General features: G+C 43.6%; 1 protein-coding gene across 1 annotated transcript; it reads left to right on the forward strand.

The window, feature by feature from the left end:
- The first annotated feature begins 215 nt into the window (after positions 1-215).
- LOC115976906 (cystathionine gamma-synthase 1, chloroplastic) lies at positions 216-4,839 on the forward strand. The gene is made up of 11 exons (XM_031098450.1): positions 216-887; positions 1,163-1,266; positions 1,407-1,480; positions 1,568-1,736; positions 1,994-2,053; positions 2,159-2,362; positions 2,460-2,546; positions 2,707-2,814; positions 3,695-3,790; positions 3,932-4,050; positions 4,451-4,839. The coding sequence occupies exons 1-11, from the start codon at positions 377-379 to the stop codon at positions 4,572-4,574; spliced, it is 1,656 nt and encodes a 551-aa protein (XP_030954310.1). The 5' UTR covers positions 216-376; the 3' UTR covers positions 4,575-4,839.
- The last annotated feature ends 12,283 nt before the right edge of the window (positions 4,840-17,122 follow it).

Consider the following 17,122-nt stretch of genomic DNA (forward strand, 5'->3'; position numbering starts at 1 on the left):
AAAAAAGACTAATACTGATGCCACATAAAAAGCACAATTTATGCAATAACTTGTATATATAGAGACGCAAATCTACCGCCCATAACTCGACACGTGTGAGAGTTGTAAAACAAATTAGACAATTTTATATGGCACCAGCGGTTACTAAAAAAATATAAATAAATAAAAAATAAAAAAGGATAAAAACGAGAGAGAAAAACCGCGTATGGTAGCTGTCAATAGTTCTCGGTGAGAAACTAGTGATAAATAGCAACCAAAACAAACCCAATTGCGCCTTTCTCTATAATATCATTTCTAAGTTGAAAAGATTCTCAGAGAGAGAGAGAGAGAGAGAGAAAAAACTAGAGCGACGTATCGGTATCAGTAAACAAAACAAATGGCCGTGTCCTCGTGTCCCCGTGTTTTCCCTTCTTTCTTCGAGTGTCGTTCAGATCCCGAATTCTCCGGCGCGCCAAAAACCAGCGGAGGATGGCAGAGGAAGCCGAGCCAGAGCCGGTTCTTCGGCAGCCGGCTCAACTCGGCTTCGGCTCAAGGAGCGATCCTTCGTTTTCCTCCCAACTTCGTGCGCCAGCTCAGCACCAAGGCTCGCCGGAATTGTAGCAACATCGGCGTCGCTCAGATCGTCGCGGCTTCTTGGTCCAACAACTCCAACCCCTCTTCCCCTCCCCCGGCGGCGGCCTCTTCTTCAGCCGCCGCCGCCGCCGCCACTGCCGCCACTGAACCGATCGCTCCGATCGGTGATGACGTGGCCTTGCTTGGCAAGGAAGAAGATCTGAAAGCCAATGTGAATTTGGAATTACCGTTGGAGACTGAAGACAAGGAAGAGGCTTTGCCTATTCCAAAGCTCTCCATCTTTAGCTGCGATGGTAGCCTTGCCATTCATGCCGGTACAACTCTCTCTCTCTCTCTCTCTCTCTCTATATATATATATATATGTATGCTTTTTATTTAGATATAATAAAGATTTGAACTTTGGCTTCCCATTTTGAAATTATTAATCTTTATTCTTTTTAAAAGTTTAACTGACTCAATGGTAATATATGTTAAATTTATGGGAATAATGCTTTGTTTATGTATGTATAGATATGTATGTATGTATGTATGTATGTGCGTGTGTGTGTGTGCATGGGATTAATTAAGGAAAAAATGGGTGTTTGTGTAGGGGAGAGATTTGGACGCGGAATAGTAACTGATGCAATTACAACTCCTGTGGTTAATACTTCTGCCTACTTCTTTAAGAAGACTTCTGAGCTCATTGATTTCAAGGTATGTGGCTGTGGTTTGCTATACTTGTTAGTTTAGTTATTGATGTGGGGGTAGCAAGAGAGCAAAATGGAATGGGAGGCTTTTATTGGGTATTTTTTGTTTGATTGGATTAATGTATGTGCGTATGATGTTGTGTGTAGGAGAAACGCAAGGCAAGTTTTGAATATGGGCGGTATGGAAATCCAACCACGGTTGTTCTTGAGGAGAAGATAAGGCATGTCTTTGTGTTGGTAATTTAATGCATATGTGTGATCGAACGATTTAGTGAGGGTTGTGTTGTGTGTGTTTTTCTTGTGTTTAGTGCGCTTGAGGGGGCTGAATCGACCATGATAACGTCATCTGGCATGAACATTAGCACGGTCATGTTGATGGCACTGGTTCCTGCTGGTGGGCATCTTGTGACGACGACAGATTGTTATAGGAAGACTAGGATCTTCATTGAGAACTTTCTACCCAAAATGGGGATCAAGGTATAGTTTTTTCTCCTTTTGGTTTTGTCATATTTGTATGATGTTGGTAATTTGTCTCAAGGTTGTGAAGCACGTTATGTATTTATTGACATTTTAAATGAGAAAGACTTGAGTATTTGTGCTGTTCTTGTTTGGGAAGTGTTGTTGTTTCCTGAATAGTGCGATAGAATTGGTTGGAATAGGGAGATTTGGTGCTATTATTTTTATTTAGACTTCAACAATGTCTTTGTTCTTAATTATAAATATTACCTCTGCAGGCCACAGTCATTGACCCTGCAGATGTTGGAGCCTTGGAATCTGCACTGAATGAGAACAATGTCAGTAATGGAGATAGGTGTTAGCTTGATTTCACAACGTTCTTTATTGACTACTTAGGAAATGCTGGGTAATTCTAAGTTTTGTGGCGTTATACTTCCATGCAGGTTTCTCTTTTCTTCACAGAATCGCCAACCAATCCTTTCCTCAGATGTGTTGACATTAAGCTGGTTTCAGAGCTTTGCCACAAGAAAGGAGCATTGGTCTGTATAGACGGTACCTTTGCAACACCCCTCAACCAAAAGGCCCTGGCCCTAGGGGCCGATCTTGTTCTGCACTCTGCAACAAAATACCTTGGGGGCCACAATGATGTAAGTTGGCTACCTGTTTAGGTTAAAAAAACACAAACAAATTAGGCTGTCAATAATCATAAAGTTAAGCATTGAACAATTATTCTTTCTGCTACAGGTACTTGGAGGTTGCCTTAGTGGTTCTGAGAAGTTGGTCACAGAAGTTCGTACTTTGCATCATGTTTTGGGTGGTGCTCTCAACCCGGTGAGACATTTTTATTAAGCATCTCATGGATTGATCTATGGTTTTAAACACTTCTATACTCATTCACAAGATTTGCAGATTTTACTGTTATCTACTGCAAATCTACTGCAAATCTTATGCAACTTGAGATTCATGATGGTGATTTTCTTTTTCTCAACAGAATGCCGCATACCTGATCCTCCGAGGCATGAAGACACTGCATCTTCGTGTGCAGCAGCAGAATTCAACAGCGCTAAGGATGGCCAAGCTTTTAGAGGCACATCCTAAGGTATTGATATTTAGTGTAAATCCAATTCCAAACATTTTGTTGCCACAACCTTATGTAGCATGAAGCATCACAAAATCATTGTTGCATCACCATTCTCCTGCCTACCTTTTGCTTTGATCACCTTAGTATTATCATAAAATTTCCCATGTGCAACACCTGGGAATCACACTGGGTTTCCTAGGCAACTCGAGAAGATGCAAGCTGATCTAAAAGTTTCACTTATCAAGTCCTACTAAAATTGGCCAAGATCAACAACTAGTCTAGCTAAACAAACTCATTGGCCCCCCAATTAAAGTTCTGCTAGAAAGTATTATTCAGAAATTTTTCCAATCCCTAAACTGGACAAATTTTCTAAAGTTTCAGTTCTGTAGTTTACTTGTTTGCTTGCCCTTTGAACATTCTTATATCATATTGCCTCTGTTGGTAAAAATTCGGCAATGGCTTTTGTGTTTCTGGAATATTTTATGAAGTTTTGAATTTGAATCTATAGCATAGGCCTTGAGTGCCAACTGCATCACTCATTTTGCACTCCTGCCTGTGCTTCACTATTGTGTTCTACAATATATGTGTCTGGATGTGTCATCTTGCATGTGTACTGATAGATATGTTTGGCAAAATTTAGAGCCTGATTTTTCTGAAAGCCATAGTCAATATTGTCCTCATCACTCCTCAATTAGCAACTTTAAAACTTCTTCTTTCTTAATTGATGATGATCATCATCAATACATGCCTTAGAAATTTGCACCATCATGTTAATCATCACTGTATGTATTATTATGATGCTGTTATAGAAAAGATTTAAAATATTAGAAATTAGTTTTTGAGCTTCTCATCTGGTGGTATTTTGATAATGGACGAAATCAAATGTTATCATTCACAGGTAGCACATGTCTATTATCCTGGGTTGCCAAGTCATCCTGAGCATAAACTTGCCATGCAGCAGATGACTGGTTTTGGTGGTGTGGTCAGTTTTGAGGTGAGTATAGCTAACTGCTTTAATATGTGGGCTACTGGTGATATATTCTCTAGTATACGTGCTTCCATTGAGTAATGCCACCTTTTTTTTATTTATTTTTTATTTTTTATTTTTATCAATATCTATTGCTCAACTATGCAGGTTGATGGAGACCTAAACACCACCATACAATTCATTGACTCACTGAATATCCCATATATTGCCCCGTCCTTTGGTGGCTGTGAGAGCATTGTGGATCAGCCAGCAATTATGTCTTACTGGTATTCCCTTAAGTTCCTCATCAAATAAATTTTCTATTTTTTTATTTGGAATGGTTCTGCTGTAAGCATGTTTTAACTCCACTCCATCGGTTGTGAAAATCCGAAGCTGTGTGATCTTGCCACATAAGCTGTTGAAATGGTCTCCAGGTGATGTGGTGAGATTAGGGTGTTCTGGTCCACATAAGCTGTTCATCCATGTGGACTATACTTCTAATACTAGGACAAATGGGGGACCCAAGTAGATTTTAATCTTTGTACTCTAGGGTCTTAGGGGTTTAAAAGAGTAGGGATATTTTCCTACAACTATGGACCATGTCCATGCACTTGATTATACTGGATGCATAACTCAGTGAACCGATAGCCAATTTGACTTGACCTATTTTTAATTTTTTTGAAACAGGGATCTACCTCAGTCAGAAAGGGTCAAGTATGGGATTAAGGATAACCTGGTTCGATTTAGCTTTGGGGTTGAGGACTTTGAAGATTTGAAGGCTGACATACTTCAGGCTTTAGAGGCCATATAGGGCCAAGACCTGCATCATTTGTTGTCAAAGATCCAGGATGTTATAGGCCTCATAACTTACCGTGTCCTTTTTTTTTTATAATGATTTTCCTTTATCTACCTTTTTGTGGTGTTGCAATTGATTTTGATCATGCAATGTTCTGTTCTGTTCCCCGTGGTTGATCATTTAACAATATGGTGAATTTATCTTAAAATTTCATCTATTATGTTTGCAAATTTACCTCTTATTGTTTCGTACCCTTTTTAGGGTTGTTAATTAGCTGAGTTATGTCAAGAATCAAAAGTCTAAGCTTGTTTGTTTAGTTTTATTTTGAACATAAGTTGAACTTGAGCGAGCTAGCTTATTAATTTACCATATATAGTAAATCCATGACAATTTTTTTAACCCTTCACAAATTTAAGAAGTTTTATTCCAATGATCTTTTTTTTTTTTTTGGGAAGAGAATGGACTATTTATTATGTCATTATACAATTAAGTCATAAAAGCAATTGCATTGGTATTTGGTGCTTTTAAAATTTTTTGTCTATTTTACGAAAGGAATCTTTTTTTTAAAAATTTTACATTACCATTTTTACAAAGTATCTACATTAGTTTATCTATTTTACACCATTTTTTATTTAAATAATCATTATATATATATATTAATTATTTCTAACAATTCACATCAAAACACACTTTATTCTGTCTTTTACACGGTCATTTTTCTTTCATTTTCTTCTTTCTTCCCTCTTTCTTCATCGGTCAATTTTTTCTTCTTCTTCCCCTTTTTCTTCATCAAAAAACCCCATAAACAATCCAAACTCCATAAACAAACCTCCAAACTTCACTTCGACATAAGCCCATGTCAATCCTAGTCCATTTTCAGCATTTTTAGACAAATTTGAGGTTTGACTCTTCACTTTCTCACTCATGGCAACAGCTAGCACTCCACCAGAGCCTCCATGGCAGCGGTGATGGCAACATTAGCGTGAGTTTGGTGCTGATTTGGGTTATTCGAATAAGTTTTCTGTTGGGTTTTGTTTTGGGTTGATTTTGAGTTGGATTTGTGATGAGTTTTCAGATTTGTTTGAATTGGTTTGTTTTGTTTGAGTTTTCAGTTTTCAGATTTGTGTGAGTTTTCAGCTTGGGTTTGTTTTGGGTTGAATCAGGGAAAGAGAGACAGAGAGTCGGCCAGAGAGAGAGATTCAAGGGCAAAGAGAGAGAAGGGGGTGAGAGAGGTGAGAGAAAACTATATTTAAATAATGAAATAGAAAGCTATAGTAACCATGTAAATATACATTTACATGGTTACTGTAGCATTTTGGCATATGCACAGTATTATAAACCCACTGACGTGGGTAGTTTTTTAGCAAAAATATGTAAAATTTTACACTTTTTCTATTTTCCAAGGACTGATGCTATTGCTCTAAGTTTATATATGTATATTTTCAGACAAGCATACACATTAAAAATATAGTATTATATAGGGTCTTGTTAACAATTGTCCTTTGGGCATTGTTAATGGACCATTTAAGTAAAAATTTGATACAACTTTTATGAGAAATATAAAAACATGTAAAAAAATTACTTTTTTCTTTTCCAATAAAAATTTTCTAAAAATATTTTCTAAACCAATGTTTTTAGGACATCTATTAAGTTTTTCCTATCACATATAGTTAAATCGTCTTTTATGTTAATTTTACAAACAAATTATTATGTTTGAACTAGAATCGTTTAATGGCCAAGTGAGATTGACTCGTTTTCTAAACAAAGGAATACAAACAAACTTTTTCTTGACCTGAGTTTGAACCATTCATAAGTAGCTTGGTTCATTCATTTGTAGTCGTAACTCATAACCAAGTCTTTACATCTTAGCATTCGTAAACATCCCTACAGGAGCAAAAGGTGTTTAAGAAACAGCTTGTAGCTAAGGCTTTGGTTTCCTTAGTATCAGTCCCGGCACTGCATTGAAATCTAATTGAATTACTTGTTGGATATGCCTCAGGTCTTCAATTGGTGCTGAGAGAATCCACAGCGGTTTCCTGTACTAGTTCCAAATTAACTCCAATTCTTTGCTTCTTAGTTCTTACCAAAGGATGATTCTTTTAAAACCAAGTTCCTTTACCCTCAGTACTGCGTCTCTTTTCTGCTACAAACCTTGTTACTTTGCTGTCCTTGAAACTGGTGCTGTAGCATCCCACAAAAATAACAGTCCAATTATTTTCCCTAAATTTTAATTTGAATTTCAAGGAACAATCAAATTGGCACTTAGGTTCAATCAAGGGGAAATGGTTTTTGTCTCCATCAGTGAACAATAAATTAAGCTCAATAGATGAAAATGGATGAAAATGTTTTAAGCTTTTAGTTGGATCTCTTATCATTAGAAACCCAGACCAAGTCAAACAGTGTACATATTACATCAAATAACATAGTATTAGATACATTTTTAGATTTGTAACATTCAATTTGAACCATCGAATAAGAATTTCATTAGCTCTAGTCAATGCATACAAAAATAGCCAAAAGAAAGCACACAGAAACACCAAACTCTAAATTCTAACTACAACTTGAGGGAATATTAGAAGTTTCTTCAGCATCCTAAGAGAAAATACCCAAGACTTATGGGTATAGAATATTAAAAAAAGCACCTCTTGAAATTTTCTGAAAAGGAATTGCTTTGGTGATTCTTATAAAGTCGTAGAAACTCGAGGATACATTAATTGTATATGTCTTATTATTCGATGCAAGCCTGCCTTTATGTAATTAACTTCATAGTTTATAGCCTCTTACTTTCTTCCAAAGTGACATATTCATGGCATTGTTGAATGACACCCTTCCTCTTTTATATTCTTGTATTTGTTTGCTTATTCCAAATGGGCTTTTTAAGGCTGATCAAAGACTTCATATTCAAGACTTTTTTAATCACAATCTCTCAATGCCGAAGAGGCATTTAAAAATAGTGTTATAGCATTGACCAATCTTAACATATGATTAAATTAATTAGAGAACTTAAAATAAACATCAACATTAAGCACTTAAAGAAATGTACCTAAATTTGGTATTGTAGTTGCACGATTTTCCTGGCCCAAGTTCTATTGATCAGGCCCTGGCCCAAAGCGCAACCCACAATAAATATTTGTAGAGGATGGGTCAAAGAACTTAGCTTCAGTGAGCCTATTCGGTTTGATACATGGACAACATTGTTACAGAAAACCCAAGCACAAGAATGGATCTCTCACGTATATTTCTATTTCTTTAGTTCCTCATACAGTATTTTTCGTCCCCTTCTTTGTGGGACTCCACTACATTATATAGTTCCTCTCCTCTCATCCCAACCTTACATTTGTTGATCATCCAAGCATCTACTTGAGTACCTGTTCCATCAGACGCCCTCATCTCTCCCTTTGTGAGTTGCAGAGGCCAAGGCGGTACTGTTCAGGGGTCATTTCCTCATTAATGCGGCCAAGAGGGTGGTTGGGGCGCAATTAATGTGGTGGCAGCTCCCCATGAGATATTTTGGATTTTATTCATTTTATATGTTGGGAGGATGAACTGAAGTGGCTGGGAGAGCTCCTCGTCTGGGTTTCGTGATGTCCGAGGAGGAATTACTCCTCGGACAGGCTTCCTTGGCGTTTATTGGGGTTGAGTAATGTTTCATACGTGGTTTCTCTTCGGACAGGACGCTCCTCGGACGGGCCTGAATTTGGATTTGGCCCATTATTTCTGGGCCGGGCCCCACAATAGCCCCTCAAAACTCCGGTTTTTATCTCATTCTGAGGAGGAAAAAACGGGGTTTTGATGTTTGGGAGAGGATGGAAATAAATAGAGCGTGTGGCGCGCGTGCGGTCCGTTACTTTTGACGCGCTACAATTTACGAGGCGCGGTCATTAACTTCTGGAGGCGTTATGTTCCCTCATCCAACGGTGTGGCATAGATCGAACGGCCATCGTTTTTTTTTGTGTTTTTAGGCAGGAGCGATCTTTTCTCTCTCCTCCTGGCTATATAAGACGTCAGAGGGGTTCAGTTTCTTCTTTTTATCTGCATTTCGTAAACCCCAGAAGACTCCAGAGAACCCCATCGAATACCAGAGATATACCAGCACTTGCGTCCGTTACGCCATCGTAGCCGTTTTATGTGAAGCGTTTCGTCCAAGAGAGATTTCTAGGCGTCCCGTCGAGCATTTTGTGAAAGTACCGGTACGTTTTGTTCATCTCGCCGTTTCAATTCCCTCCTCGGACTCTACTTTTCTTCTTAGTTTTTACTTTCGTTTCCCCAGTTCAGTTCCGATGGGTAGATTTGAGAAATTAGTAAAAACTTCAGCCGCTATGGAGGCCTTTAGGGCAAAATACCACATTCCCCCGGGGGTTGGGTTGCGGTACTGTCCTCTTGAAGGAGTATTGACAGATAGGCGTGAAGGAGAAGTCGTTATCCCCATGATTGCTTTCATAGAGGGAGGGATGACACTTCCCATGCGTAGGATTACAAGGGAGTACTTGTTCAACCATAGGTTGACGCCGTACCAGTGTGCCCCGAATATGTTCAAGATACTAGGCTGTGTAGATGTCTTAAACGAGCGGATGAATCTAGGCCTTACTTGGCACGATGTGGCTTATCTGTACGAATGTCATCGCCTCGGGGATGAGGGGTATTATCTTAAATCCCAGAACGAGGACGTTAGGTTGATCTCTTGCCTCCCAATATCCAATAAGACAGTGAAGAATGATTTCCTTATTGCTTCTGGGGAGTGGTTCGACGGTATTCATTGTCCAACTCGGGCAGGAAACCCAGGTGCGGCGTCTCTAGGATCGGTCCCTTTTGGGATAGGATTTAGCATTGAGGGGTTACATTTTTTGCTTTCTTTATAATTGGAAGATTTCGTGGACTAATCCCCTTTTCCTTGATTGTTTGCAGATAAAATTCACGTCGCCCCTCGGCTAAACTTTGTGAACGTGCCAGCGCTGAACTACCTTCTTAGGTCGGAGATCTACGTTTCCGAGGACGGGCAGTTGCGTGCTGCCCATCTGGTTCTAGGCTATCAACCTCTGAGCAGCTCTTTCCAGGCTATCGGTCACGCCATAAGGGCTGGTAGTCCGAGGTTGGTTAGGATTGACGTGTCCAGGGACGGGCTCCTAACTGAACACGATCTGCCACCAGTTGTGTTGCCCGGTGTTAGAGATCCCTACTTGGCAGAGCAGCTACCTCCGCCAAACGAGCCTGGTGCTGCCGTTCAGGTTGAAGAGGAAGCTGAATCATCTCGTCTTTCCCTTGAGGCAGAGATAGACGAGTTTTATTTTGAGGAGGAAGTTCAACAGACCCCCCTGGTGGAATTTTCTGATCCCAAAGGAGAGCGGGACCGACATTCTGCAGTTGGTGTTCCTTCCATCGTTATCTGCTCGGACGATACTTCGGACGAGGAGATAGAGCCCATGGCAGGAAAAGGAAAAACTCTAAAGGAGCTGATGGCCTCCCGAGGGAAAGGCCAGTCGTCGAAAGGACAGTCATCAAAAAGGCAGTCCCCGAAGGCACCAACTCCACCACAGGGCAAGACCCTCCCTCCTGTGGCCCCTACGGACACCTCGGACCTTAGCCTTAAGGTTAATCCAGACCTAAAGAAGAAAAGGCCGGCCGACACTCCTGAGGAGGGCGAGGTGGTTGCCCAGCCGACCAAGCAGCAAAAAACCACTCGCGCGCCAAGGAGCAGAAGGGGCAACTCCTCGGAGAGTCGGGACGAGGAGAATCTTGTAGAGGTACGCGCTGCCCCGCGTGTATGGGGCCCCAGGTTGGAGCTGGATGGGGTGGCCATCCCCTACAATGCTTCGATCCGGGAGTACAACCGAGGCCGGGCGGGATACGTGGCCGAGGCCTTAGAGCAGCCCCTACTCCTTCCTCGGGATATGGAGGCTTATAGGCGGTTCTCTCAGCCCGAGATTTTCCTATCCCTTAAAAGGGATCTCGCGATGGTAAGTAATCCTTTTACTGTTTCATTGATTTATTTGGCCTTATTAGATTAAAGCAATCTTGCTTCGTTTGTAGATTACTCAGCAGGTATTCGTGGCTGAGGAATTTTGCCGCGGTAACAATAGTCGGGCTGAGGTTGAGATCCAGGCGCAGGCGGAGGTGGAGAAAACCTTGGGGTCCCTCCAGCACGATTATGCTGAACTCACGGACAAGTTCAAGGAGTCGGAGAACCGGCGCAAATCTGCAGACGCTGGTTTGAAGACTGCTGAGGCCCAGGCGGAGGACCAACGCAAGGAGCTGTTCGCGACCCAGATCAACCTCGCCACCGAGAAACAGGCAGTGCAGGACCTCAAGACTGCTCTGCAAAAGGTCGAGGATGAGCTGCGGCGGGTCAAAGAGGAGGCCCAGCTGATCCGGGAGGCCACAGAGGCTGAGAAGAGTGCCGCTCGCCAGCTCGGGGCCGAAGAGACAGAGGCGAGGCTATCCGAGGAGATCCCCGAGGTATGCCGGGAATATTGCGGCATCTCATGGTCTCGTGCCCTTGATGCTGCAGGAGTTCCTGCTGACTCGGCGCTGAGACTGCCTGAGAGCATTTTCTATCCTAAGGAGATCCGAGAACATCCTGATGATGTCCAAGCGGCCTCTGAGCAGGATCCGGTGGTGCCTGATGCTGCATCTGCGCCTGATATGGCGAAAGATCATGTCACGGACTCTTCCATAGAGGTTTCTTCCCCTCAGCCCGAGTCAAAAGAAGATCCTCCTGCCCAGGCTTAGCTCTTTTAGGCTTCTTCTTTTTTTGTGAGAGTCGTCCTGTTTTTTCTTTATTCTTTTGTAAGGACCTCTTTTTCTAATGTACTCGGAATACTAATATGAAATATTCGCTTTGCTTACTACGGATGTATGCCAGTAACGCTCTTTTTTCTTTTCTTTTTTTTTTTTTTTAAACATTTGCAACGATGTAAATACAGGTAAATGGTTAAAACGAAGGGGGTTTTTGGGTTGCGATGGTGCCCGACTGCGCGAACGCCTTAAAATGATTTCCTTTAAGTAATAGTCCCCCAATCTATCATAAGTAATAATTTCCCCTAAGACTGTGGTCCGAGGAGCCATACAGGACTAGGTTCTATTTAAAACTATGAATAGTTGCCTTAAGTATTAATTTCCCCTTAGTCTGTGGTCCGTGGAGCCATGCAGGACTAGGTTCTGTTTAAAACTTATATGAGTAATAATTTCCCCCAAGTCTGTGGTCCGAGGAGCCATGCAGGACTTAGTTGGTAGAGCCATGCAGGACTAGGTTCTGTTTAAAACTACTAAGTAGTTAAAACTTAAAGTATTAATTTCCCCTTAGTCTGTGGTCCGTGGAGCCATGCAGGACTAGGTTCTGTTTAAAACTTATATGAATTGTCATGAGTAATAATTTCCTCCAAGTCTGTGGTCCGAGGAGCCATGCAGGATTTGGGTTCTGTTTAGAACTATGAATAGTTGCCTTAAGTATTAATTTCCCCTTAGTCTGTGGTCCGTGGAGCCATGCAGGACTAGGTTCTGTTTAAAACTTATATGAGTTGTCATGAGTAATAATTTCCCCCAAGTCTGTGGTCCGAGGAGCCATGCAGGACTTGGGTTCTGTTTAAAACTATGAATAGTTGCCTTAAGTATTAATTTCCCCTTAGTCTGTGGTCTGTGGAGCCATGCAGGACTAGGTTCTGTTTAAAACTTATATGAATTGTCATGAGTAATAATTTCCCCCAAGTCTGTGGTCCGAGGAGCCATGCAGGACTTGGGTTCTGTTTAAAACTATGAATAGTTGCCTTAAGTATTAATTTCCCCTTAGTCTGTGGTCCGTGGAGCCATGCAGGACTAGGTTCTGTTTAAAACTTATATGAGTTATAATTTCCCCCAAGTCTGTGGTCCGAGGAGCCATGCAGGACTTGAGTTCTGTTTAGAACTATGAATAGTTGCCTTAAGTATTAATTTCCCCTTAGTCTGTGGTCCGTGGAGCCATGCAGGACTAGGTTCTGTTTAAAACTTATATGAGTTGTCATGAGTAATAATTTCCCCCAAGTCTGTGGTCCGAGGAGCCATGCAGGACTTGGGTTCTGTTTAAAACTATGAATAGTTGCCTTAAGTATTAATTTCCCCTTAGTCTGTGGTTCGTGGAGCCATGCAGGACTAGGTTCTGTTTAAAACTTATATGAGTTGTCATGAGTAATAATTTCCCCCAAGTCTGTGGTCCGAGGAGCCATGCAGGATTTGGATTCTGTTTAGAACTATGAATAGTTACCTTAAGTATTAATTTCCCCTTAGTCTGTGGTCCGTGGAGCCATGCAGGACTAGGTTCTGTTTAAAACTTATATGAGTTGTCATGAGTAATAATTTCCCTCAAGTCTGTGGTCCGAGGAGCCATGCAGGACTTGGGTTCTGTTTAAAACTATGAATAGTTGTCAGTAGCTCAGCAAGCAGTGGATAATCATGAAAGAAAACGCATGCTAAGCCATTCTCATTAATAATAATATCTTCTGAGGTTATTTACATTCCATGGTCGGGGTACAGCTTTTTCATCTAAATCTTCTAGGTAGTAGGCGCCTATTTCGGCCACGGATGTGACACGGTATGGTCCCTCCCAATTGGGCCCCAACTTGCCCCAAGAGGGGTTCTTTGCGCTGCCAAGAATCTTCCTCATCACGAGATCACCTGGACCCAGAGGCCGTGGTTTGACGTTAGCATCATACCCTTGTCTCAGCTTCTGGTGATAATAGGCCATGTGAATCATCGCTTTTTCCCTTCGTTCTTCGACTAGGTCCAGACTCCGTTCCAATAACTCGTCATTATTGTTTGGGGTAAACGATCTAGACCTTAGTGTGGGAAAGTTGTTCTCAATCGGGAGCGCGGCTTCAGCCCCGTAAGTCATCGAGAAGGGGGTCTCACCGGTCGATCGTCGCGGCGTCGTCCGATAAGTCCATAAGACGTGGGGGAGTTCTTCTACCCATCTCCCCTTTGCCTCATCCAGTCTCTTCTTCAGTCCGTTCACTATGACCTTGTTCACGGCTTCGACCTGCCCATTCCCCTGAGGGTAGGCGGGGGTGGAATATCAATTGATGATTCCAAACTCGCGGCAATACTCCCTAAAGTTTTTACTGTCGAACTGCAGACCATTGTCGGAAATGAGTGTACGCGGAGTCCCGAAGCGGGTGATGATATTCTTCCAGATGAATTTTTGGGCGTCCACGTCCCTAATGTTGGCCAATGGTTCAGCCTCCACCCATTTAGTGAAGTAATCCGTTCCGACTATTATATATCGCTTGTTCCCCGCGGCCTTGGGGAAGGGTCCAACTAGATCAAGGCCCCATTGTGCGAACGGCCATGGACTCGAGAGGGGGTTGAGAACTCCTCCGGGTTGGTGGATATTCGGGGCGAATCTTTGGCACTGATCGCACTTCTTAGCGTATTCTTGGGCCTCTCTCTGCATGTTCGGTCACCAATACCCTTGGGTAAGTGCCCTGTGCGCCAGCGATCTCCCTCCGGTATGACTTCCACAAATCCCCTCGTGTAACTCCTCAAGTAGAGATTCGGATTCCTCTGGAGGCACGCAGAGTAGGTACGGTCCAGAGTAAGAGCGCCGATATAGTTTGTGGTCCTCTGACAGCCAAAACCGAGGAGCATTCCTTCGTATCTTCTCGGCTTCCAATTTTTCTTCCGGCAAGACGTCGTTTTGAAGGAAGTTCTTTATGGGATCCATCCAGCTGTGACTCTTTCTGATCTGATGGACTCTGGCAGGGCCTCTGCTGATGGGACTTGCCTGGGCCAGATCTTCAACCAGGATTACTCGCGGCAGATTATATGCCGAGGACGTGGCGAGAGTGGCCAGCGAGTCTGCATGGGTGTTGACACTCCTGGAAATGTGTGTCAGATTGAAGGACTCAAAATTCGTCTGCAGCCGCTTGACTTGTCCCAGATATTCCTGCATCCTAATATCTCGGGCTTCCAGTTCACCCATCACCTGTCCGACTACCAGTCTAAAGTCCGAGAACGCTTCTATTATCCTTCCGCCCAACCTTTGAACCATCGTCATCCCTTGAAGTAAGGCTTCGTATTCGGCTTCATTGTTCGTAGCCGAGAATCCTAGCCTTAATGATTTTTCAATGGTAGCACCGTCCGGGGATATTAAAACTATCCCAACTCCTGACCCTCTCTGGTTGGCTGCGCCATCTACGTAGACCTTCCAATGCGTGTTCTTCCTTGTTGAAATCGCACCAACCAACTTTCCATCCATGTCCCCCTCCTCGGTTATTGTTTCTATGGAGGGCTCAGCAAACTCAGCTACCAAGTCTGCGAGGACCTGCCCTTTGATGGAGGATCTGGGCATATATTTTATATCAAAGGCTCCCAAGAGCGCACTCCACATGGCGATCCTTCCTATATAGTCAGCGCCTCGAAACACTGCTCGGAGGGGAAGCTGAGTCAGAACGATGACCGTGTGCGCCTGAAAGTAATGAGGAAGTTTTCGGGTTGCGTGCACTATTGCCAGAATTGCCTTTTCTAAAGGCAGGTATCGCACCTCGGCCTCATGTAGTGATTTGCTCACATAGTACACCGGTCGCTGCACCCCATTATCATCCCGTATCAGTACCAGGCTTACAGCGTGGGGAGCTACGGCGATGTAGGCAAACAGCACCTCATCTGCCTCAGGGCTGGACATGATGGGTGGTCGGGACAGGTAGTCTTTGAGTTGTTGGAAAGCCTGAACGCAGTCCTCCGACCATGCGAACTCTTTCCACTTGTTTATCAGGAGGTAGAAAGGCCGACATCGATCCGCCGATCTCGATATGAACCGATTCAACGCCGCGATCATACCAGTGAGCTTCTGTACTTCCTTCGGATTCCGAGGAGCCTTTAGGCTGTTAATGGCTTTGATTTGATCGGGACTTACTTCTATTCCCCTGTGGGTGACCATATACCCTAGGAATTTCCCAGACCCGACCCCGAACGAACATTTGGAGGCATTTAGCCGCAGCCGGTGCTCCCTTAATATAGTGAAGATTGTTCCGAGGTCCTTCACGTGCTCGGACACCCTTCTACTCTTGACAACCATATCGTCTATATAAACCTCAACGATCTTGCCCAGTTGTGGCTCAAACATCCGAGTCATCATCCTTTGGTAGGTTGAGCCTGCGTTCTTTAGCCCAAACGACATCACCTTATAATGATAATTTCCGATGGGCGTCATGAAAGCCGTTTTCTCTTGGTCCTCTAGCGCAAGGGGTATCTGATGATAGCCTTGGAAAGCGTCCAGGAAGCTCATTCGAGGGTGCCCCACGGTTGCATCCACCAATCGATCAATTCGGGGTAGGGGGAATGGGTCCTTCGGGCACGCCTTGTTCAGGTCCGTGAAGTCTACGCAGACCCTCCACTTCCCTGTCTTCTCCTTTACCACAACAGTGTTTGCCAACCACTCTGGGTAAAAGACCTCTTTGATAGCCCCCGCTCTTTTTAGCTTTGCCACTTCGTCTTTTATGGCACTAGCATGTTCCTTTGAAGGGCGTCGTGGTGGCTGCTTCTTCGGAGTGGAAGAGGGGTTGACGTTCAGGTGGTGACAAATAAGGCTAGGATCGACGCCCGGGGCGTCGTAGGCGTCCCATGCGAACACGTCGACATTTTCTCTAAGAAATCTGACCAATTCCTCCTTTTCTTGAGAGGGCAATTCAGAGCCGACCAGGAAGAACTTCTCCGGGTCGTCGTTGACAGCGATTTTATCTAAACTTTCACACCTTATCTCCTCGGCCAGTCCGTCGTCTTGCTCTGCCGAGGCGGCTGATTGCTATAAACTTTCAGGGGCCGAGGACTCGGCAGGGGGCCGGTGTAAGACGGCGGCCACCATACACTGCCTAGATATGGCCTGATCTCCTTGGATCTCTTCTACTTGTCCTTTGGATGGGTATTTCACTTTCTGATGAAGTGTGGAGGTTACGGCTTCCAGGGAATGGATCCATGGCTTGGCGACTATCGCGGTGTAGGGTGAGTAAGCGTCGACGACGATAAAATTCACCTCCACCGCCTCCGCCCCAGTCTGTACGGGTAGTCGGATTTTTCCTTTTGGCGTAACCATTCTTCCCTCGAAGCTGAGAAGGGGGGAGTCATAAACTGCCAAATCTTCTGGCTTCAGGTTCAGCCCCTTGTATAGATCAGGGTACATTATTTCTACTGTACTTCCTGAATCCACCAATACCCTTTTCACGTCAAAGCCCCCAATCCTCAGAGTGACCACCAAGGCATCATCGTGAGGTTGAATAGTTCCTCTCTTATCCTCATCCGAGAACCCCAATATCAAAGAGCTTCCCTTTTTTGTCCTTTTGTGTTCCCTTTGCCTGCTCCCGGAGGGGAGCCGATCAACAGCTAACACCTTGGGGATGGGTGGTCCCGTTCTTCCTGGTGCGGCGAGGATGACATGTATCGTCCCGGTGGGTGGTCTTAAGGTCACGTCCTTTCGAGGCTCTTGTGTTGCTTGGCTGGTGTGGCCACTCGACGGGTGCAGCAGGTGACGTAACTTTCCTTCTCGGACCAACTGATCTAGATGATTCCACAGATTCCTGCAGTCCTCAGTAGTGTGCCCATGG

Source organism: Quercus lobata, chromosome 2, assembly GCF_001633185.2.
Source record: "Quercus lobata isolate SW786 chromosome 2, ValleyOak3.0 Primary Assembly, whole genome shotgun sequence".
In the NCBI taxonomy this organism is placed as follows: domain Eukaryota; kingdom Viridiplantae; phylum Streptophyta; class Magnoliopsida; order Fagales; family Fagaceae; genus Quercus; species Quercus lobata.